At 35.3% G+C, this 21079-nt stretch overlaps 1 protein-coding gene across 1 annotated transcript in view; it reads left to right on the forward strand.

Moving 5' to 3' along the window:
• Nucleotides 1-21079, forward strand: part of PXDNL (peroxidasin like) — a 489791-nt gene that overhangs the window by 260164 nt on the left and 208548 nt on the right. The window contains exon 4 of the mRNA XM_078072396.1: nucleotides 15581-15652. Within this exon, the coding sequence (XP_077928522.1) occupies nucleotides 15581-15652 (72 nt within the window). The remainder of the gene's footprint in view (nucleotides 1-15580; nucleotides 15653-21079) is intronic.

The raw sequence follows: 21079 nt of genomic DNA on the forward strand, positions 1-21079 counted from the left end.
AAATTTTAAAGAGAGGACAACATATATATAATGTATATGTTGTCCTCTCTTTAAAATTTTGGGAATAATGTATATGTTGTCCTCTCTTTAAAATTTTGGGATACAGTTCCTTCTAACAGACAAAAATATACCCTAATCTCTAGGGTATGGCTTTGTTCTAGTCTCCTGCCTGATCACATTCTCTCCCTTTTTTTTTTAATCCTCTTCTTTCTTTTTTCAACCAACTTCTTATCAGTTCCTTTTATAAAATCTTTTTTATTTTCATCTTTACAGTCATATTCAATCCCTTCCTCGTATTAACCCTTATTTTTGTACATATATAAGCTTTTCATCTTTAAAATTTGGGGAGGCATTTCCTTCTAACAGACGAAAATACGCACAAAATCTAGTGTGTGGCACTGATCTATGCACCAGCCTGATCATATTTGATCATATTCTGCTTTTTTTGTTTTGTTTTCTTTTTGTTTCTTCGTTTTTATCTTTTTCTTTTCCTTTCTTTTTCTTTTTTCTTTCTTTCCCTTTCTTTCCCCCTGGTTTCAGGTCTTTTCTGATTTGTTTAGTGTATATTTTCTGGGGACATTGTTACCCTGTTAGCATTTAGTTCTCTCATTCATCTATTCTCCTCTGGACAAAATGACAAGATGGAAAAAATCACCTCAAAAAAAAAGAACAAGAGGCAGTACCGACTGCCAGGGACCTGATCAATGTGGACATTAGTAAGATGTCGGAATTAGAGTTCAGAATGATGATTTTAAAGATACTAGCTGGGCTTGAAAAAATGCATGGAAGATATTAGAGAAACCCTTTGTAGAGAAATAAAAGAACTAAAATCTAACCAAGTCGAAATCAAAAAGGCTATTGATGAGGTGCAATAAAAAATGGAAGCTCTAACTGCTAGGATAAATGAGGCAGAAGAAAGAATTAGTGCTATAGAAGACCAAATGATGGAAAATAAAGAAGCTGAGAAAAAGAGAGACAAACAACTACTGGATCATGAGGGCAGAATTTGAGAGAAAAGTGATACCATAAGACAAAACAACATTAGAATAATTGGGATCCCAGAAGAAGAAGAAAGAGAGAGGAGGGCAGAAGGTATATTGCAGCAAATTATAGCAGAAAACTTCCCTAATTTGGAGAAGGAAACAGGCATCAAAATCCAGGAGGCACAGAGAACCCCTCTCAAAATCAATAAAAATAGGTCAACACCCTGACATCTAATAATAAAACTTATGAGTGTCAGAGACAAAGAGAAAATCCTGGGAGCAGCTCGGGAGAAGAGATCTGTAACTTACAATAGTAGAAACATTAGATTGGCAACAGACCTATCCACAGAGACCTGGCAGGCCAGAAAGGACTGGCATGATATATTCAGAGCACTAAATGAGAAAAATATGCAGCCAAGAATACTATATCCAGCTAACCTGTCATTGAAAATAGAAGGAGAGATAAAAAGCTTCCAGGACAAACAAAAACTAAAGGAATTTTCAAACACCAACCCTACAAGAAATATTGAAAGGGGTCCTCTAAGCAAAGAGAGAGCCTAAAAGTAACATAGACCAGAAAGGAACACAGACAATATACAGTAACAGTCACCTTACAGGCAATACAATGGCACTAAATTCCTATCTTTCAATAGTTACCCTGAATGTAAATGGGCTAAATGCCCCAATCAAAAGACACAGGATATCAGATTGGATAAAAAAAAAACAAGACCCATCATTATGCTGTCTGCAAGAGACTCATTTTAGACCCAAAGACACCCCCAGATTGAACATGAGGTAGTGGAAAACAATTTTCCATGCTAATGGACACCAAAAGAAAGCTGGGGTGACAATCCTTATATCAGACAAATTAGATTTTAAATCAAAGACTGTAATAAGAGATGAGGAAGGACACTATATTGAATTTAATGGGTCTATCCAACAAGAAAATCTAACAATTATAAATATCTATGCCCCTAACATGGGAACAGCCAATTATATACAGCAATTAATAACAAAAGTAAAGAAACACATCAACAACAATACAATAATAGTGGGGGACTTTAACACCCCCCTCAATGAAATGGACAGATCATCTAAGCAAAAGATCAACAAGGAAATAAAGACTTTAAATGACACACTGGACCAAATGGAATTCACAGATATATTCAGAACATTCCATCCCAAAGCAACAGAATACACATTCTTTTCTAGTGCCCATGGAACTTTCTCCAGAATCAATCACCTCCTAGGTCACAAATCAGGTCTCAACCGATACCAAAAGATTGGGATCATTCCCTGCATATTTTCAGACCACAGTGCTTTGAAACTAGAACTCAATCACAAGAGGAACGTCGGAAAGAACTCAAATACATGGAGGCTAAAGAGCATCATATTAAACAATGAATAGGTCAACCAGGAAATTAAAGAACACTTAAAAAAAATCATGGAAAGAAATGAAAATGAAAACACAACTGTTCAAAATCTTTGGGATGCAGCAAAGGCAGTCCTAAGAGGAAAGTATATAGCAATACCAGCCTTTCTCAAGAAACAACAAAGGTCTCAAGTACACAACCTAACCCTACACCTAAAAGAGCTGGAGAAAAAACAACAAATAAAGCCTAATCCCAGCAGGAGAAGAGAAATAATAAAGATCAGAGCAGAAATCAATGAAATAGAAACCAAAAGAACAGTAGAACAGATCAACGAAACTAGGAGCTGGTTCTTTGAAAGAATTAACAAGATTGATAAACCCCTGGCCAGACTTATCAAAAAGAAAAGAGAAATGACCCAAATAAATAAAATCATGAATGAAAGAGGAGAGATCACAACCAACACCAAAGAAATACAAGCAATTATAAGAACATATTATGAGCAACTCTATGCCAGCAAATAGGATAATCTAAGAAATGGATGCAATCCTAGAGATGTATAAACTACCAAAACTGAACCAGGAAGAAATAGAAAACTTGAACAGACCAATACCCACTAAGGAAATTGAAGCAGTCATCAGAAATCTCCCAACAAACAAAAGCCCAGGGCCAGATGGCTTCCCAGGGGAATTCTACCAAACATTTAAAGACTTAATACCTATTCATCTGAAACTGTTCCAAAAAATAGAAATGGAAGGAGAACTTCCAAACTGTTTTAATAAGCCACCATTACCTTGATCCCAAAACCAGACAAAATCCCCATCAAAAAGGAGAATTACAGATCAATATCCTTAATGAACATGGATGCAAAAATTCTCACCAAAATACTAGCTGATAGGATCCAACAGTACATTAAAAGGATTATCCACCATGACCAAGTGGGATTTATCCCTGGGCTGCAAGGTTGGCTCAACATCCTCAAATCAATCAACGTGATACAATACATTAATAAAAGAAAGAACAAGAACCATATGATCCTCTCAGTAGATGCAGAAAAGGCATTTGAGAAAGTACAGCATCCTTTCTTGATTAAAGCTCTTCAGAGTATAGGGATAGAGGGTACATACCTCAATATCCTAAAAGCCATCTAGGAAAAACCCACAGCAAATATCTTTCTCAATGGGGAAAAACTGAGAGCTTTCCCCCTAAGGTCAGGAACACGGCAGGGATGTCCACTATCACTACTGCTATTCAACATAGTATTAGAAGTCCTAGCCACAGCAATCAGAGAACAAAAAGAAATCAAAGGCATCCCAATCAGCAAAGAAGTCAAGCTCCCACTGTTTGCAGATGATATGATACTTTATGTGGAAAACCCAAAAGACTCCACCCCAAAACTGCTAGAACTCATACAGGAATTCAGCAAAGTGGCAGGATATAAAATCAATGCACAGAAATCAGTGGCATTCCTATACACCAACAACAAGACAGAAGAAAGAGAAATTAAGGAGTCGATCCCATTTACAATTGCACCCAAAACCATAAGATACCTAGGAATAAATCTAACCAAAGAGGCAAAGAATCTGTTCTCAGAAAACTATAAAATACTCATGAAAGAAATTGAGGAAGAGACAAAGAAATGGAAAAAAGTTCCATGCTCATGGATTGGAAGAACAAATATTGTGAAGATGTCAATGCTACCTAGAGCAATTTACACATTCAATGCAATCCCTATCAAAATACCATCAACTTTTTTTCAAAGAATTGCAACAAATAATCCTAAAATTTGTATGGAACCAGAAAAGACCCTGAATAGCTAGAGGAATATTGAAAAAGAAAAGCAAAGCTGTGGAATCATAATTCCAGACTTCAAGCTCTTTTACAATGCTGTCATCATCAAGACAGTATGGTACTGGCACAAAAGCAGACACATAGGTCAATGGAACCGAATAGAGAGCCCAGAAATGGACCCTCAACTCTATGGCCAACTAATCTTTGACAAAGCAGGTAAGAATGTCCAATGGAAAAAAGACAGTCTCTTCAACAAATGGTGTTGGCAAAATTGGACAGCCTCATGCAGAAGAATGATACTGGACCATTTCCTTACACCACACACAAAAACGGACTCAAAATGGATGAAAGACCTAAATGTAAGACAGGAGTCCATCAAAATCCTTGAGGAGAACACAGGCAGCAACCTCTTCCACCTCAGCTGCAGCAACTTCTTCCTAGAAACATTGCCAAAGGCAAGGGAAGCAAGGGCAAAAATGAAATATTGGGACTTCATCAAGATAAAAAGCTTCTACACAGCAAAGGAAACAATCAGCAAAACCAAAAGACAACTGACAGAATGGGAGAAGATATTTGCAAACGACATATCAGATAAAGGGCTAGTATCCAAAATCTATAAAGAACTCATTAAACTCAACACCCAAAGAACAAATGATCCAATCAAGAAATGGGCAGAAGACTTGAACAGATATTTTTCCAAAGAAGACATCCAAATGGCCAACAGACACATGGAAAAGTGCTCAATATCGCTTGGCATCAGGGAAATCCAAATCAAAACCTCAATGAGATATCACCTCACACCAGTCAGAATGGCTAAAATAACAAGTCAGGGAACAACAGATGTTGGCGGGGGTGCATAGAAAGGGGAATCCTCCTACACTGTTGATGGGAATGCAAGCTGGTGCAACCACTCTGGAAAACAGTATGGAGGTTCCTCAAAAAGTTGAAAATAGAGCTACCATATGATCCATCAATTGTACTACTGGGTATTTACCCCAGAGATACAAATGTAGGGATCCGAAGGGGTACGTGCACCCCGATGTTTATAGCTGAAATGTCCACAATAGCCAAACTATGGAAAGAGCCAAGATGTCCATCGATAGATGAATGGATAAAGAAGAGGTGGTATATATATACAATGGAATATTATGCAACCATCAAAAGGAATGAGATCTTGCCATTTGCAACAACGTGGATGGAACTGGAGGGTGTTGTGCTGAGCGAAATAAGTCAATCAGAGAAAGACGTATCATATGACCTCACTGATATGAGGAATTCTTAATCTCAGGAAAAAAACTGAGGGTTGATGGAGTGGTGGTGGGTGGGAGGGATGGCTGGGTGATAGACATTGGGGATGGTATGTGCTATGGTGAGCGCTGTGAACTGTGTAAGACTGTTGAATCACAGACCTGTACCTCTGAAACAAATGATACATTATATGTTAAAAAAAAAAAAAAGAAGAAGATAGCAGGAGGGGAAGAATGAAGGAGGGGTATCAGAGGGGGAGATGAACCATGAGAGACTATGGACTCTGAGAAACAAACTGAGGGTTCTAGAGGGGAAGGGTGTAGGTGGGATAGGTTAGCCTGGTGATGGGTATTAAAGAGGGCACGTTCTGCATGGAGCACTGGATTTTATATGGAAACAATGAATCATGGAACACTACGTCAAATACTAATGATGTATGGTGATTAACGTAACATAATAATAAAAAAAACTAATTAGAAATTTCAACATTTACTTTATATATTTTTATGCATGGTGCATTTTTACTAAATTATATGAAAATAAGTTAGGTACATTGTACAAGTCATCCTTTAGTACTGAACAACTATTTAGCTTGGTTCCTATTACCTGATAGATCTTGTCAACAAATAGAAAATAGTTACATAAATGGTAGATATTAATACAACTATACCAATAATCATTTATGTGAATGGCATAAATATGGCAATTAAAAGAAGACACTGTTGGAATGGATTTTTTGAAAAAGACCTAACTATATGTGTCTTTAAGAATCGTCCTTTAAATTTAAAATGAATTGAGATGAAAAGTAAGGCCATGGAGTTGTATCATGCTAATACACATCAAAAGAAAACTCAGAGGTTTTATTAATTTCAGGAAAAGCAGACTTCAGAACAAGGAAAATTATAAGTGATAGAAAGGGTCATTACATAATGATAAAGAGGGCTTCAAGAAGACGTAACAATCCTTAATGTGAATACACCTAACAGTAGAACATCATATGTATTTTTTTAATTTTTATTTATTTATTTGACAGAGAGAGACACAGTGAGAGAGGGAACACAAGCAGGGGGAGTGGAGGAGGGAGAAGCAGGCTTCCCGCTGAGCAGGGAGCCCAATGTGGGGCTCAATCCCAGGACCACCTGAGCCAAAGGCAGACGCTTAATGACTAAGCCACCCAGGCGCCCCTAGAACATCATATTTTGAGGCAAAAACTGATAGAATTGAAAGGAGAAATAAACTAATCCACTGTTATAGTTGGAGATGTTACCATCCCTCTGTAAGTAATTGACAGATCCATCAGGCAGAAAATCAGTAAGGATACAGTTAAGCTGAACAGCACCCTCAGTCAACTGGATCTAATAGACAGTTATAGCAGAATAATGTTCTTCTCAAGTTCACATGGCACATTCACCAAGATAGACTATCTTCTAGGCCATAAAACACACCTCAACAAATTTAAAATAATAGAAATCATTCAGAATATGTTCTCAGACAATAATGAATTTAAACTAGGAATCAGTAACAGAAAGATAGCTGGAATATCTCAAGGTATTTGGAGGTTAAACAACAAATTTCTAAATAAGATATAGTTCAAATGTCTATCAATTGATGAATGGATAAGGAAGATGTGAGATATATATAAAATGAAATATTACTCAGCCATAAAAAAGAAATCTTGTCATTTGCAATGATGTGGATGGAGCTAGAGAACATTATGCTAAGGGAAATAAGTCAGCCAGAGAAAGACAAATACCATATGATTTCACTCATATGTGGAATTTAAGAAACAAAACAAACAAACAATCATAGGGGAAAAAAGAGAGAGGCAAACCAAGAAACAGACTTTTAACTACAGAGAACAAGCATGGTTATCTGAGAGGAAGTGGGCAAGGGGATGGGTTAAATAGGTGATGGGGATTAAGGAGAGCACTTGTGATGAGCACTGAGTGTTGTATGTAAGTGTTGAATCACTAAATTGTGCACCTGAAACTAATATTACACTGTATGTTAACTAACTGGAATTTAAATAAAAACTTCAAAAAATAAAAAAAAATGAAAAAAAATAAGACAGTTCAAAGAAGTCTCAAGATAATTTAAAAATATTTTGAATGAAATGAAAATGAAAACACAAATTATCAAAACTGTGGAATACAGTGAGAGCAGTGCTCAGAAGGAAATTTATGCATTAAGTGCATATTTTAGAAAAGAAGAAAGATTAAAGTCAATAATCTAAGCTTCCACCTTAGGAACCTAAAGAAGAGTAATATAAACTTAAAGCGAGCAGAAGGAAAGAATAATAAAAAACAGAGCAGAAATCAATGAGCCTAATACCAAAACCAGATGACATTACAAGATAAGGAAACTACCAACCAATATCTCTCATAGACATAAATTCAATAGTCTTGATCAAAATGTTAGCTATTCATATCCACCAATGTACACCGAACCACATGAGATTTGTCTCAGCACAAGGTTGGTTCAACATCTGAAAATGAACAAGTATAATCCATCACATCAACAGGATAGAGAAGAAAAATCCTATAATCATATCAAAGATGCAGAAAAAATATTTGATAAAGTTTAACCCCCACAATAAGAATTTGACGCCCTTGATAAAAGCTCTGAACAAATTAGGAATAGAGGAACTTCCTCAACTTGATAAAGAACATCTACAAAAACCCTTATAGCTAACACATAATGATGAAAAACTCGATGCTTTCCTCCTAAGATTGGGAGTAAAGCAAGGATGCTGCCTGTTACTACCACTACATAACCATCATACAGGAAGTTCCAGCTAATGCAATTAAGACAAGAAAAGGAAATAAAAGGTATACAGATTTGGAAAGAATAAAATTGTATTTGTTCTCCAATGACGTGATTATTTGTGTAGAAAATCCCAAAAAATCAACAGAAAAATTCCTGGAACTAATACACAATTACATAGCAAGGTTGTAAAATGCAAGGTTAATACACAAAAGTCAATTGCTTTCCTATATACCAACCAGTGGGTATTCAAGCTAGCTCCTTTGTTCTTTTGGAATGATCCCATTAAACTCTAAGTGTTTTTTTTTTTTTTTTTTTTTTTTATTGCTTTCTGTCAAGCACAATATGTTATATACTTATGGTGCCCCAGACTGGAAGCAGCCATTTCTTCAAATAGCTTGATCTGTCTGGTGGAAAATAGCATTTTGAAAACAAGATCTGAATATCAGGTGTCTAGGACACTAACTGCAGGATTTTTCAGGGGACAGAACTAACAAATGCTTTTTAAAATTGTGATTTTGTATTTATATGTAGTTCAAATTTAGTATTAACAAATTGGTGCAGCCACTATAGAAAGCAGTATGGAGATACCTAAAAAAATTAAAAATAGAACTACCATTTGATCCAGCATTCTTAATTTTGGGTATATCCAAAAGAATTGAGTTCAGGATCTTGAAGACTGATTTTTCTTAATTTCTTATTTCAACATTTGTATATGATTATTCTTAGAGTAATAATCTTTATACATAATAATATTGCTACTTCAAAATCTTGGTGCTAATTTATTTTATCTTACAATTAACATTCTCATCAATTAAAACAGTCATATAGCTAAAAAATTAAACCCACTAAGTTTAAGATTTCTTAATCTAGAGTATTTTAAAGTTGGAGCACTTTGGTAACACTCACTTGAAAAAAATAATTTCTCTGTGCTTTTCTCTGTGCCATCAATTTTGTATACAGTGAAGTCCATTGTATTTCTATTTCTACCTCATTTTAAATCTGCATTTTATTTTTTTTAAAGATTTTATTTACTTATTTGACAGAGAAAGACACAGCAAAAGAAGGAACACAAGCAAGGGGAGTGAGAGAGGGCGAAGCAGGCTTCCCTCTGAGCAGGGAGCCTGATGAGGGATCATGACCTGAGCCGAAGGCAGAGCCACCCAAGCCACCCAGGCACCCCTAAATCTGCATTTTATTTTTTAATCACATATTTAAACATGTTAATTATTAACATGGTTAAAAAGTTAAATTATGTAATAAAATATACCCAGAGAAGAATTTTTTTTTAATATTTTTATTGTTATGTTAATCCCCATACATTACATCATTAGTTTTAGATGTAGTGTTCCATGATTCATTGTTTGTGCATAACACCCAGTGCTCCATGCAGAATGTGCCCTCCTCAATACCCATCACCAGGCTAACCCATCCTCCCACCCCCCTCCCCTCTAGAACCCTCAGTTTGTTTTTCAGAGTCCATCATCTCTCATAGTTCGTCTACCCCTCCGATATCCCCCCCCTTCATTCTTCCCCTCCTGCTACATTCTTCTTCTTCTTTTTTTCTTTCTTAACATATATTGCATTATTTGTTTCAGAGGTACAGATCTGAGATTCAACAGTCTTGCACAATTCACAGCGCTTACCAGAACACATACCCTCCCCAGTGTCCATCACCCAGTCACCCCATCCCTCCCACCCCCCACTCCAGCAACCCTCAGTTTGTTTCCTGAGATTAAGAATTCCTCATATCAGTGAGGTCATATGATACATGTCTTTCTCTGATTGACTTATTTCACTCAGCATAATACCCTCCAGTTCCATCCACGTCATTGCAAATGGCAAGATCTCATTCCTTTTGATGGTTGCATAATATTCCATTGTATATATATACCACCTCTTCTTTATCCATTCATCTGTCAATGGACATCTTGGCTCTTTCCACAGTTTGGCTATTGTGGACATTGCTGCTATAAACATCGGGGTGCACGTACCCTTTCGGGTCCCTACTTTTGTATCTTTGGGGTAAATACCCAGGAGTGCAATTGCTGGATCATATGGTAGCTCTATTTTCAACTTTTTGAGGAACCTCCATACTGTTTTCCAGAGTGGCTGCACCAGCTTTCATTCCCACCAACAGTGTAGGAGGGTTCCCCTTCCCAGAGAAGAATTTTTACATCCCTTTTTTCACCTACTTCTTATCCACCCCCTTCTACATAATCCTAGTTGTTGGTTTCTGGTTTACTATATCTATTTTTTTAATGCAAGAAGAAATACATATATATGTTTGTTATATAGAATATGATGTAAATTGAAAATATATTGTATATTTTCATATATTCTTTATGCAAATATAAATATATATGTTACCATGTTTGTTCTGTATAACTCTAATTCTTAATTATTTTTTTGTATAAAAATAAATATAATAAAATATATACAATATGTGGAAGGTTTTAGGTTTTTTTGTTTTCACTTAATAAATACTAGAAATCACTGTATATAATTTTATAGAGAGTTTTCCCATCTTTTATGACTTCATTGTATTCCATTATGTGACTATATCATATTTTATTCAGTCAGATTCTACTAATAAACATTTGAGTAGTTTTCAGTGATTTGCTATTTAAAAAAACTTATCAAATAATCTTGTGTATATGCTATTTTTATTTGTAGAGGAATATCTTTAGTTCTAGAAATGGGATTACCATGTCAAAGAGTAAATATATAGTCAATTTCTTGTGTATATTGCTGAATTTGATTCTCTAAGCGTTATGCCATTTTGCATTCTTACTAGCGATGCACGACAGTGTAGGCTTCCATACAATCTCAGCAGCAGGTCATGTTGACAGGATTTAGAACTTTTTCCCTCAGGGTGATAGGTTAGAAATGATATTTCAGTATAGTGTTAATTTGCATTGATCTTATTATGAGCGTAGTTTAGTATCTTTTCATGCATTGCATCAGTTTTATATATGTTAAATGTGCAGTCTGTGATGGTTTTTGCCCATTTTATGATTGAATTTTTGTTTTCTTCTCAAATTTTAATCTTTCTGTGATATTAGTTTTCAAAATATTCCCTTTCTTTTTTGACGTAGGTATGAAATTTTTTGCCATGTAAAGTTTTATTATTTAAAAAAATTTATTATTTTTGAATTATTTCTGGATTTTGAGTCATGGTTAGAAAAGCTTCCCCAATTCCATCAATAAAAGAATTCATTGTTTTCTCAACACCAATGATTGAAAATGAATCTATATTATATACTAAATTTACGTATGTAATTAGTTCTTCAGCTAGACCTTTCATTTTGTTTTTCCTGTTGGACTATTCATGTGCCAAAACCATACTGGTTTAATTATAGAGGCTTTACTGAGTTTTCTAAATATATGTTATTGTGTGTCTCCTCATTGCTCTTCTTTATTAGGGTGTATCTAGCTATCCTTATTTGTTTACTTCTCTATAGGAACATTAGAATCAATTTATATACCTCTATAAAAATTTGTTAGTATTTTTATTGGAATCACTTTGAATGTACATGAAAATTAATGAGGGAAAAATGGTATATTTTAGTTTTGAGGCATCTTATTCAAGATGTCTTTCCACTTGATTTATTTCTTCTCATGTAGGTTTGTGTATTTCAAGTTTTCCTAGTTTTCTTTTTCCTGTTACTATTACATGTGGTGTATTCTTTTCTATTATATCCTTTATTTGTATATGCAAAGGCTTTTGATATTGTATGTCAATTTTATATTTTGTAATATTACTAAATTTTCTTGTTTTTAATAATTTTGGCAGCAATTATTTTGCAATGTCCAGTCATACTATTATGGCATCTGGAAATATAAATAGATATTAACATGGGTTTTTTTGGTATTTTAGAATATAATCATAAATATTGCTCCTTAGGTTTCTCAAGGTTAGATACTAACATTTGATTTGAGTAACAGGTGATTAAATATGAAGGTAGAGGAGAGAACTTTTGATGGCTTATTTCTTAGTTCAAGGCCATGCCCTTCTGTTGACAGAGTGAAGCACAATTTCCTTATTAAGTATAGCCTTTTTTGGTGTGCCTTTATTTTTTAATTTTTTTACAGGTTTTATTTATTTATTTGACAGGGCGAGAAAGCATAAGCAGGGGGAGTGGCAAAGGGTGAAGCAGGCTCCCCACTGAGCCACCCAGGCGCCCCTTGGTGTGTCTTCAGATTCTATATTATCTTATCTCTGTAAGATCCTTTAGCTTCTTACTTCCTTCTTTATCTTTAATGCCACTCCTCCACAAGACACCTTGAAATAGTGAGGTGCTTCCCCCATGCACTTTCCCAGCCCCTTTCTGTCAATTCCCAGGAGCTAGGGCTCTGATCCCCCAGGGCTCAGACAGATTTTCATTAGGTTGATATTTTCTCAGCTTTCCTGTTCCACCCCCTTCTCCCATGCCCTTTGTCTATAAAATCCTGCCTGACTCCTTTCTGCAAAGCAGCCTCTGGAGCTGACTTTGCTGGTGTTAATATTTCCCCTACTTAAATGTAAATTGAAGTTACTAATTTTCTCTTTCTCCTAGTCATAGCATAGGTTGTATTTTGGCTGATTTGTTTTTCCCTCTTAGTTTGTTTTCAGTATGTGTGGAGAGATTTGAATTCAGGTGGTTACCATGATCCCACAGGAAGCTGGAATTTCTCTTGCTGGTGTTAAGTAGCAGTGTATCTTGACTGTTACTTTATTATTTTAATCAACATGCACTGATCTAACTATAGAAGTTCTATTGCTTCTTTTTTCACTACTATTTGGTCACCATTTTAGTTTTCTATAAAATATAAGTTTAAAATGAATCTGTATATATGATGTAAAATCTTATAGGTGGTTTTCAGTTTTGAGATTCCTCAATGAATATTTGATAATTTAGTTTAATTTTTATGAAGCAGCTCATCATTATTTAAATGTGATAATAATAAAAAAAACTATTTAAGCCTTTATACACATCTCTACAGAAATTGCGTCAATTTTTTTTATGCCTCAAGATATGATACCTGAAAAGTAATGTGGTTCTTTGACATTCTGATAGTCTGAGGGTCCTTATCAGGGAGGTGTATCTGAATCCTCTGGAATAAATTTACAAAATACTTTTTACCTGGTCTATACCCCTGGAATAGAGGTTTTAAAATTCTCTGCGTATTATTATCTTCTGTGGAGTTTTGAAGAATCCAGATGCTTATTCCACATGCCAGACCCACTATTAAATTGGAGTTTGTGGAGGCAGTATCCCTTCCATCAGTATAAGGCCTGATTAGAGCTCAAAATCGTGTCTTAGAAATATTGATTCATATACCTATATACTGATTCACACACAGTTGATGTAGGAAAGATGTTAGGGTTCGAAGCCAATGGCCAAGAAAGAATTCTTGAGACATCTTTGGTACAAAAAGGTGGTTTTATTAAAGCATGGGGAAAGGACCCATGGGCAAAGAGTTTCACCCGGGTCATGAGGAGTGACCCATTATATACTTTCAAGTTGGAAGGGGGTTAGGGATAGCATAAACCTCCCAGATATTTTGGAAACAAGGTTTCCAGGATCCTTAGGGGGCTAGCTATTGTTAGAAAAAGGTCATTTATTACTGTTTAGTAAAAACTCAGTCATGAGACTCTTCAGATGTATATCGGTGGGTCATATGCTTGGAGGATGATTGCCAACATGTATCTTGGGGGATAAAGATAAAAGAAGTTTCCAAAGGAATTTTCATATGTTATAGAAGACTTACAGAATCCTGGGGGTCAGGCTAAGATTGCCTTTTGCCCTTAGCAAAGTATTAACATCAAGGCAACTGAGTTCCTAGAGGAATGTTACTCTGCCTGTTCCAAGGACTTGTCAATGGGCTGTTAAGTAGTAAGATTTTTTTCTTCTGCCTTTGTTTCCCACATCACAACCACAGTTGAGAACCAGTGGTGCTTTTTGAGACCACAGCTCAATACTCCTTATGAGCTAGTTGAAGAAACATAGTTCTAGAATTTTTTTTTCTTGCCATCCTAACACATAGCTGTATTTCTGAGATTTTAGGTCAAATCAAGATCTTCCATAGTATCAAGAAATGCTAAGGAAATATCTCCAGTTAGGCATATATCTCTACCAGTTACTACTACTGCTCTGCGAAACTTAACAGAAGTTCTAATCTGTGGGAAGAGAAAGTAATTTGGAACTTCCAAAGCTTTACTAAGCATACTTTGGAAAAGCAATCTCTTTTTCATTTTCAACTAGAATTGTGATTTCTATGGTGTCTATGGTTTTTAAGTCATCTGCTGAGAGATTGCTTCAGAATCAACTGGGAAACTTGATAAACATGCAGTTTCCTAGACCTCACCCCAAGAGAATTCGATTGAGGAGGTTTGGGGGTAAGCTCAGGAGTCAGTGTTTTTAACACACCACCAGGTGATCCTGAAGCATTCAAAATCACTGTGAGGGGGTACCTGGTGGCTCAGTTGTTAAGCATCTGCCTTCAGCTCAGGTCATGATCCCAGAGTCCTGGGATTGAGTCCCACATTGGGCTCCCTGCTCAGCAGGAAGCCTGGTTCTCCCCCTCCCACTCCCCCTGCTGGTGTTCCTCTTTCACCGTCTCTCTCTGTTAAATAAATAAATAAAAAATGTTAAAAAAAAAATCACTGTGAGCTCTAGCTTATGCAAAGGTGCAATCCAGAGGAACTTGGTAGAAAGTTTCAGGAATTCTGATTGCTTCAGATCCCCAGAGGCACAAGTAGAAAAGACGCAGGTTTCACTTTCATGACATTCACCAAATATTCACACTGAGATTTAAAAATGAAGTAACTTTGCCATCCCATAGTTGAAGAAAAAAAGACATAGTGCTATGTTATGGAAATTGTTTTCATCAAATCTTTTGGCCAGATTAGTTACATTATCATATTTCTAAATCCATTAACAGTATCCTTCCTGTAGGTTTTCAGCAGTAGCCATGGGAGAACCAAAATACATCTTGTGGATCTGTTAATATGTGTTTATCCCCCTTCAGATGAATCCTATGATATTTGCCAGCTTTGCAAATGTAACTCCTAGTTCAATATATGCTGTATGATAGAATGAATTTGAAAAAATTGTTGTAGTCAAACTTTTCTTTTTCTTGGAGAAGTTGCTACCCAGTACATGTGACCTCATTAGAATTTTTCTACAATCTAAGTTTTAGAGGTTAAGGCAGTGATTCTTAATATTTTGGATCAAGGATTTCTTTGAGAATCTGATGAGAGCCTTGGAACTGTCTTACCCAGATACTTGAATATATTCAGATGAAATAAAAATCTCCATATAATTTTAGGGAATCTATTAACATTCTAAATCTCTTTAGAGCCACACTGCAGGTTAAAAATTCCTGATATAAGAAAGAAAGGCAAATTTATAACTTAATAGGATTTTATATGTTTTTCAGGTATCTGTACAAGAATGAAATTCATGCCCTAGATAAGCAAACATTTAAAGGACTCATATCCTTGGAACAGCTGTAAGTAATAAAAACTTCTTTATTGAATCATTGATGGTTACGGTTCAAATAGAAGCTTTCTAAATGCCATTATGTGATAGTTGAGTAATTATTTTAAGTTTTGTCATGCGGCTTGAATGATTGAATACTCTGTCATCAGTTGGATAAAAATCAGAATGTATGATCGAGTTGGCATGAGGGCAGGAAGACAGACAGAGATCAGCTGGAATCCCAGCTCCTGCATTTGTTATTTGTCTGTTGGGCAAGTTGCCTTCCCTGAGTCTCTGTTTCCAAATCTCTGAAATGAAGATATTTCTACTGTGAAGATTAAGTTATTCCATGCAAAGAGTCTGGTTTATCACTTGACACAAAATAGACATTTCATAGAAAATAGATATTGATACCTGCGATTATTATTAATTTATCAAGTTCATAGATATTTAACTGATATGGGATTTCCCAGAGCATGAGATCTAACCTCTCATTTGACGAATTAATAACCAAATCCAATGTTAATTAAATGACTTGCCTGAGGTTAAAAGTTTGTAGAATTATCATTACAACCTAGATCTCCTGACTGCTATTCTAGTGCACTTTTCAGCATTTGACACCTTACTGCTGGTTTCAAGACTAGTTTGAAATCCCATAACTTTAGTTTCACTTTTCAGAATTTCAGTGTGAAATATAAATTCTTCAATATGAAAAAGTTATGTTATATAGTTATACTGCTACTGAATGACAATTTGATGTTTCTTCAGATATTTCTCTCAATTTTTAGTGTCTGTGATGCAAACACTAATTAGATATTTGAAGAGATTTTTCCTCATTTATGACAAGCTATGAGATATTTATCAGCTTAGATATATAGAACGCACCTTGATCTTTAATAAATCGGACCCTTAAATATCAGAAACTTCGACTTTCAGCTTTGTTTCTATCTTCAATGCGGCTTCTTATTTTCAAAAGGCTATTTGCAATCATTTCTGTAATAAACATGTTTCTATAACGGTCCAAAGAAATCTAGATTTTAGATTATTATATTAAAATATGATCAAACACTTTTTAAAAATTATTGTTTCTGTTTACTTCTCCCCTTATTTTCTTTTACATGGCTAATGAGCCATCCTATGACAAAGTGTGTTTCTTCACCTTTACGTAATTTTTACTGTATTGTAGAACCATCACAAAAACCAATTAAATATAACTTCTTTAATAACAACAACAAACAAAACCCTTATCACTGTGATGTGTTTTTCATCAAATATATTCACAGATGGTTTATAAAAATTAACATATGAAAAGTTCTAATTCTTGTTTAAAGTGAGCATAATTCTCATCAGTAAATGCTTTATATTCTGATAATAATTATTGGTCTTACTAATATTGAGTAATACTATTGTTTAAAGCCATGGAAATAGGCATTTCTGCTTGCTAATTTTAAAGCATGATTCCATGCTCTTGTGAATCACTATTCAAAGAGGATTTTTGGAATTCAAATATGTAATCTCTAATCCTTGGAATTTTTCATAATTTTAATTAGAGCTCTGAAAGCCAATTCATTTCAGTATATCCCTATCAAACTAAAGAAGAGCTTGAGATGCCTGAAATATTTGTTCTTTAGGATCTATATACATGGCCTTTCTTTTAATTATTCTTATTGTTCATAATCCTTTTTGGGTTAAAATCCTTTTTGAGGAAGGGAGGGACACATGATAGATGTTTGCATAGCCTTGAAAATATAGTAGGGCATTGTAATGCCAATTCTGCTACTGACATGATTGTTTACATTCAGCATGAAAATACATTTTTTGATTTTCCTGTAGTCTTCAAGACATAGTCTGTGATCTAAAAAAAAAAACAGGAATGAGAAGTGAGGAAGGGATATTGAAGAAAGATTTGTTAGTCTAAATTTTTTTTTTTTTTATCTTTTGGTCAATTGAAAATTCAATAAACTACATTCTTTTTTTTAAGATTTTATTTATTTATTTATTTATTTGAGAGAGAGAGAGAGAGAGACAGTGTGTGTGAGCGGTGGGGAGGAATAGAGAGAGAGGGAGAAAGAGAATCTTAAGCCCACTTCATGCTGAGCACAGAGCTGAGAGAGGGCTTGATCTCAAGACCCTGAGATCATGGTCTGAGCTGAAATTAAGAGTTGGAAACTTAACCAACTGAGACACCCAGGTGCCCCAAACTACGTTCATTTTTTAAAACCACTTTATTGAGGTATGATTGACATACAAAAGGCTGTGCATACTTAATGTAAACAACCTGATGAGTTTGGGATTAAGTATATACCCGTGGAATCATTGCCACAATCTATGCCATAAATATATCCATCACTTCCAAAAGTTTCCTCCCATCTCCCTAGTATTATTATTATTTTTTATAAGAACATATAACATACCCTCTTAAATTTTTAAGCATACAATTCAGCCTTAAGTCCTGAAACTATAACACTACCAGAAGAATACATAGGGAAAATCTTCTTGACATTGGTCTTCAATGATTTCTTGGATATGAAAGCAAAAGCACATGCAGCAAAAGCAAAAATAAACAATTAGAGCTACATCAAACTAAAAAAAGCTTCTGTACAACAAAGGAAACCATCAACAAAATGAAAGGCCCCTTATGTAATGGAAAAAATACTTGCAAACATATATCTAATAAATCCAAAATATATGAGGAACTCCTACAATTCAATAGCAAAACCCCAAATAACCTGATTAAAAAATAGACAAAAGACTTGAATAGATGTTTCCCCCCAAATGACTTACAAATGGACAAGAATTATATGAAAATGTGCCCAATGTCACTAATCATCAGGGAAATGCATATGAAAACCATCACGTGAAGTCACCTCACACTTGTTAGGATGGCTATTATAAAAAAAAAAAGTGTTTGTGAGGATGCTGTAAAGAGAATTCCTTGTACAGTGTTGGTGGGAATGTACATTGGTGCAGCCACTATGGAAAAAAGTACAGAGGTTCCTCAAAAAATTAAAAATAGAATTACCATGTGATCCACCAACCCCACTCCTGAGTATTTATTCAGAGAAGTTGAAATCAGAATCTCAAAGAGATACCAGCACTCCCATGTTCACTGCAGCATTATTTATAATAGCCATCTGTCCACTGACAGATGAATGGATAAGGAAAATGTGGTATATACATACAATGGAATATTATTCAGCCTCAAAAAAGAAAGAATTCCTGCCATTTGTGATAACCTGGATGAATTTGGCGGACATGATGCAAAGTGAAGTAAGCCTGACACAGAAGGACAAATACTACATAATACCACTTATAAGAGAAATCTAAATAGTCAAACTCAAAGAAGCACAGAATAGAATAGTGGTTGCCAGGAGATGGGGGAGAGAGAAATGGAGAGGTGTTAATCAGAGGGTACAAACTTTTAGTAATGCAAGATGAATAAACCTTAGAAATCTACTATACAAAATAGTGACAAACCACATTTTGCTTTAAGGATAAATGCTCTCTTTATATTGCATAGAATATCTTCCATGTGTTGGCTACATGAAGAGAAATTATGTGGTTAAATACAACAAAATTATAAATTAAAGCACAAATGTTATTTTTTAAATTTTATTATGTTATGTTAATCACTGTACATTACGTCATTAGTTTTTGATGTAGTGTTCCATGATTCATTGTTTGCATATAACACCCAGTGCTCCATCTCAGAGTAACCTTGTCTTAACTAGGATTCTGTGAGATTATGTTCAATAGAACACCATGGCCTATCCATGAGTGCCAGGCCAGCTTCTGAATGTCAAAGATAATCTTCCTTTTTTTGTTTTTCCTTTCTCAAGATAAATTAGAGCCCAGAATTCAGAATAAAATATAGATCATTATGGTGGTAAAGATTCTTCATTAAAGACTATTTGAAATGATCCTTCCATCATGATGACTAGTAACTTATTCTCAGTGCAAAAAGCATCTTTGATGTATAACATCTGAAAAAGTTTCATTGATTTATAAACAGAGACAAATTTCTGCTTTTGGCTATGATGTTGTAGGAGAGAGCAGTTTTACATTCTGATTTTAAAAACTAGAAAACAAGGCAAAGTATATAAGCCAGCAGTTTTCAGGCATTGGACAACAGGAACAAAGAGCTGTGATCCATGACACAGGTACACATGATGTGATCTCTGTGATTGTCATAGCTCACTGCCCAGAGGCAGTTTCCAGGTTGAAGCACAGGGAGGGTTACACAGCCAAAGACTGGCTGAGTTGAAGAGACAGAGATTGGAGTTTGGGGATCCTGGCATGGTGAAAACTGATGGCATGGGGCACCAGAGAGCAGAAAGCTACATGGAGGGGGCCCTGGAGACCTGCAGAGGCTTCTCCTAGTCTTTGGCTGGATACTGATCAGTACATATTTCAGGAAGCTACCTGTGCATAGAAAAGAACTACTGGAAATCTCTAGGTCAAAAAATTCCCAGAAAGTCCTACACAGGGCTAAGAATAGTTTGTGGTACTACCAGCTAGTTTGGAAGGACCTGATGCTACACAGCACTGGATAGAGTCCTCAGTAGAGTGTCACCTTAATAGAAGGGCTAAATGAGTCCTAATATAAAGACTGCTTGACCTGCTCTAGTATAGGTTAAAACAAACCAGAGAGAATCAAACTGCTCTCAGATAATATAACTGTGCCAGAACGAAGTCCACTATTCATCAAGGAAATGCAACAAAATCCAGCACCCAATAACCCAACATTCACAATTCTGATTCAATCAAAAATTGCCAAGCAAGCACATCATACCAGAGTTATAAAATTAAGAAACCAAAACCTGATAGTACTAAAAGGAGAAATAAGTAAATTGAACACTCTTCTGTCAATAACTGATGTAAATATAGACAGAAGAATCACTAAGCATATAGGACACCAGAATAGCAGTATCAACCAACTTGACCTAGCTGAAAGTAATAGGGCACTCTACCTTAAGCCTGAAAAATATATAACATTTTCAGTGCACAAGATAGATCATGTTCTAAGCTACAAAATAATTCTAAATAATTTTCTTTTTTAACCACAAATGGATTTATTCATGAATAGGAGAGAATTGCAATTTGGGACAAGCAAGCTATAGTAAGCCACAGACAAGTCTAACAAACAAAGGAGAAAATATTATTTCATGGGGAAGGAGGGGGTTAGGAGTGGTTGTTTTGGACAAAATCTATTGCAGAAAAGGAAGAGTTCAGGGTGATGATGGTTTCTCATTGGCTGAGTTGCTGGGGCAGTTGATTTCTTATAGGAGGTGCAATGTGTATCTTTGTCTGTTGTGCCTTATAAATTGATAATTCTTTCCCGTTGATGATTCTTCTTTTGGGGTCTGTAATCCCACACGTCTTCCTGTATTTGACACAAAGTAGTACCATGCGAAGGCTCCTCCTTCTGGCTTCCTGAATCCATTTTAATGAGGTTTCC

The sequence above is a fragment of the Halichoerus grypus genome, chromosome 5 (assembly GCF_964656455.1).
Source record: "Halichoerus grypus chromosome 5, mHalGry1.hap1.1, whole genome shotgun sequence".
Taxonomy (NCBI): domain Eukaryota; kingdom Metazoa; phylum Chordata; class Mammalia; order Carnivora; family Phocidae; genus Halichoerus; species Halichoerus grypus.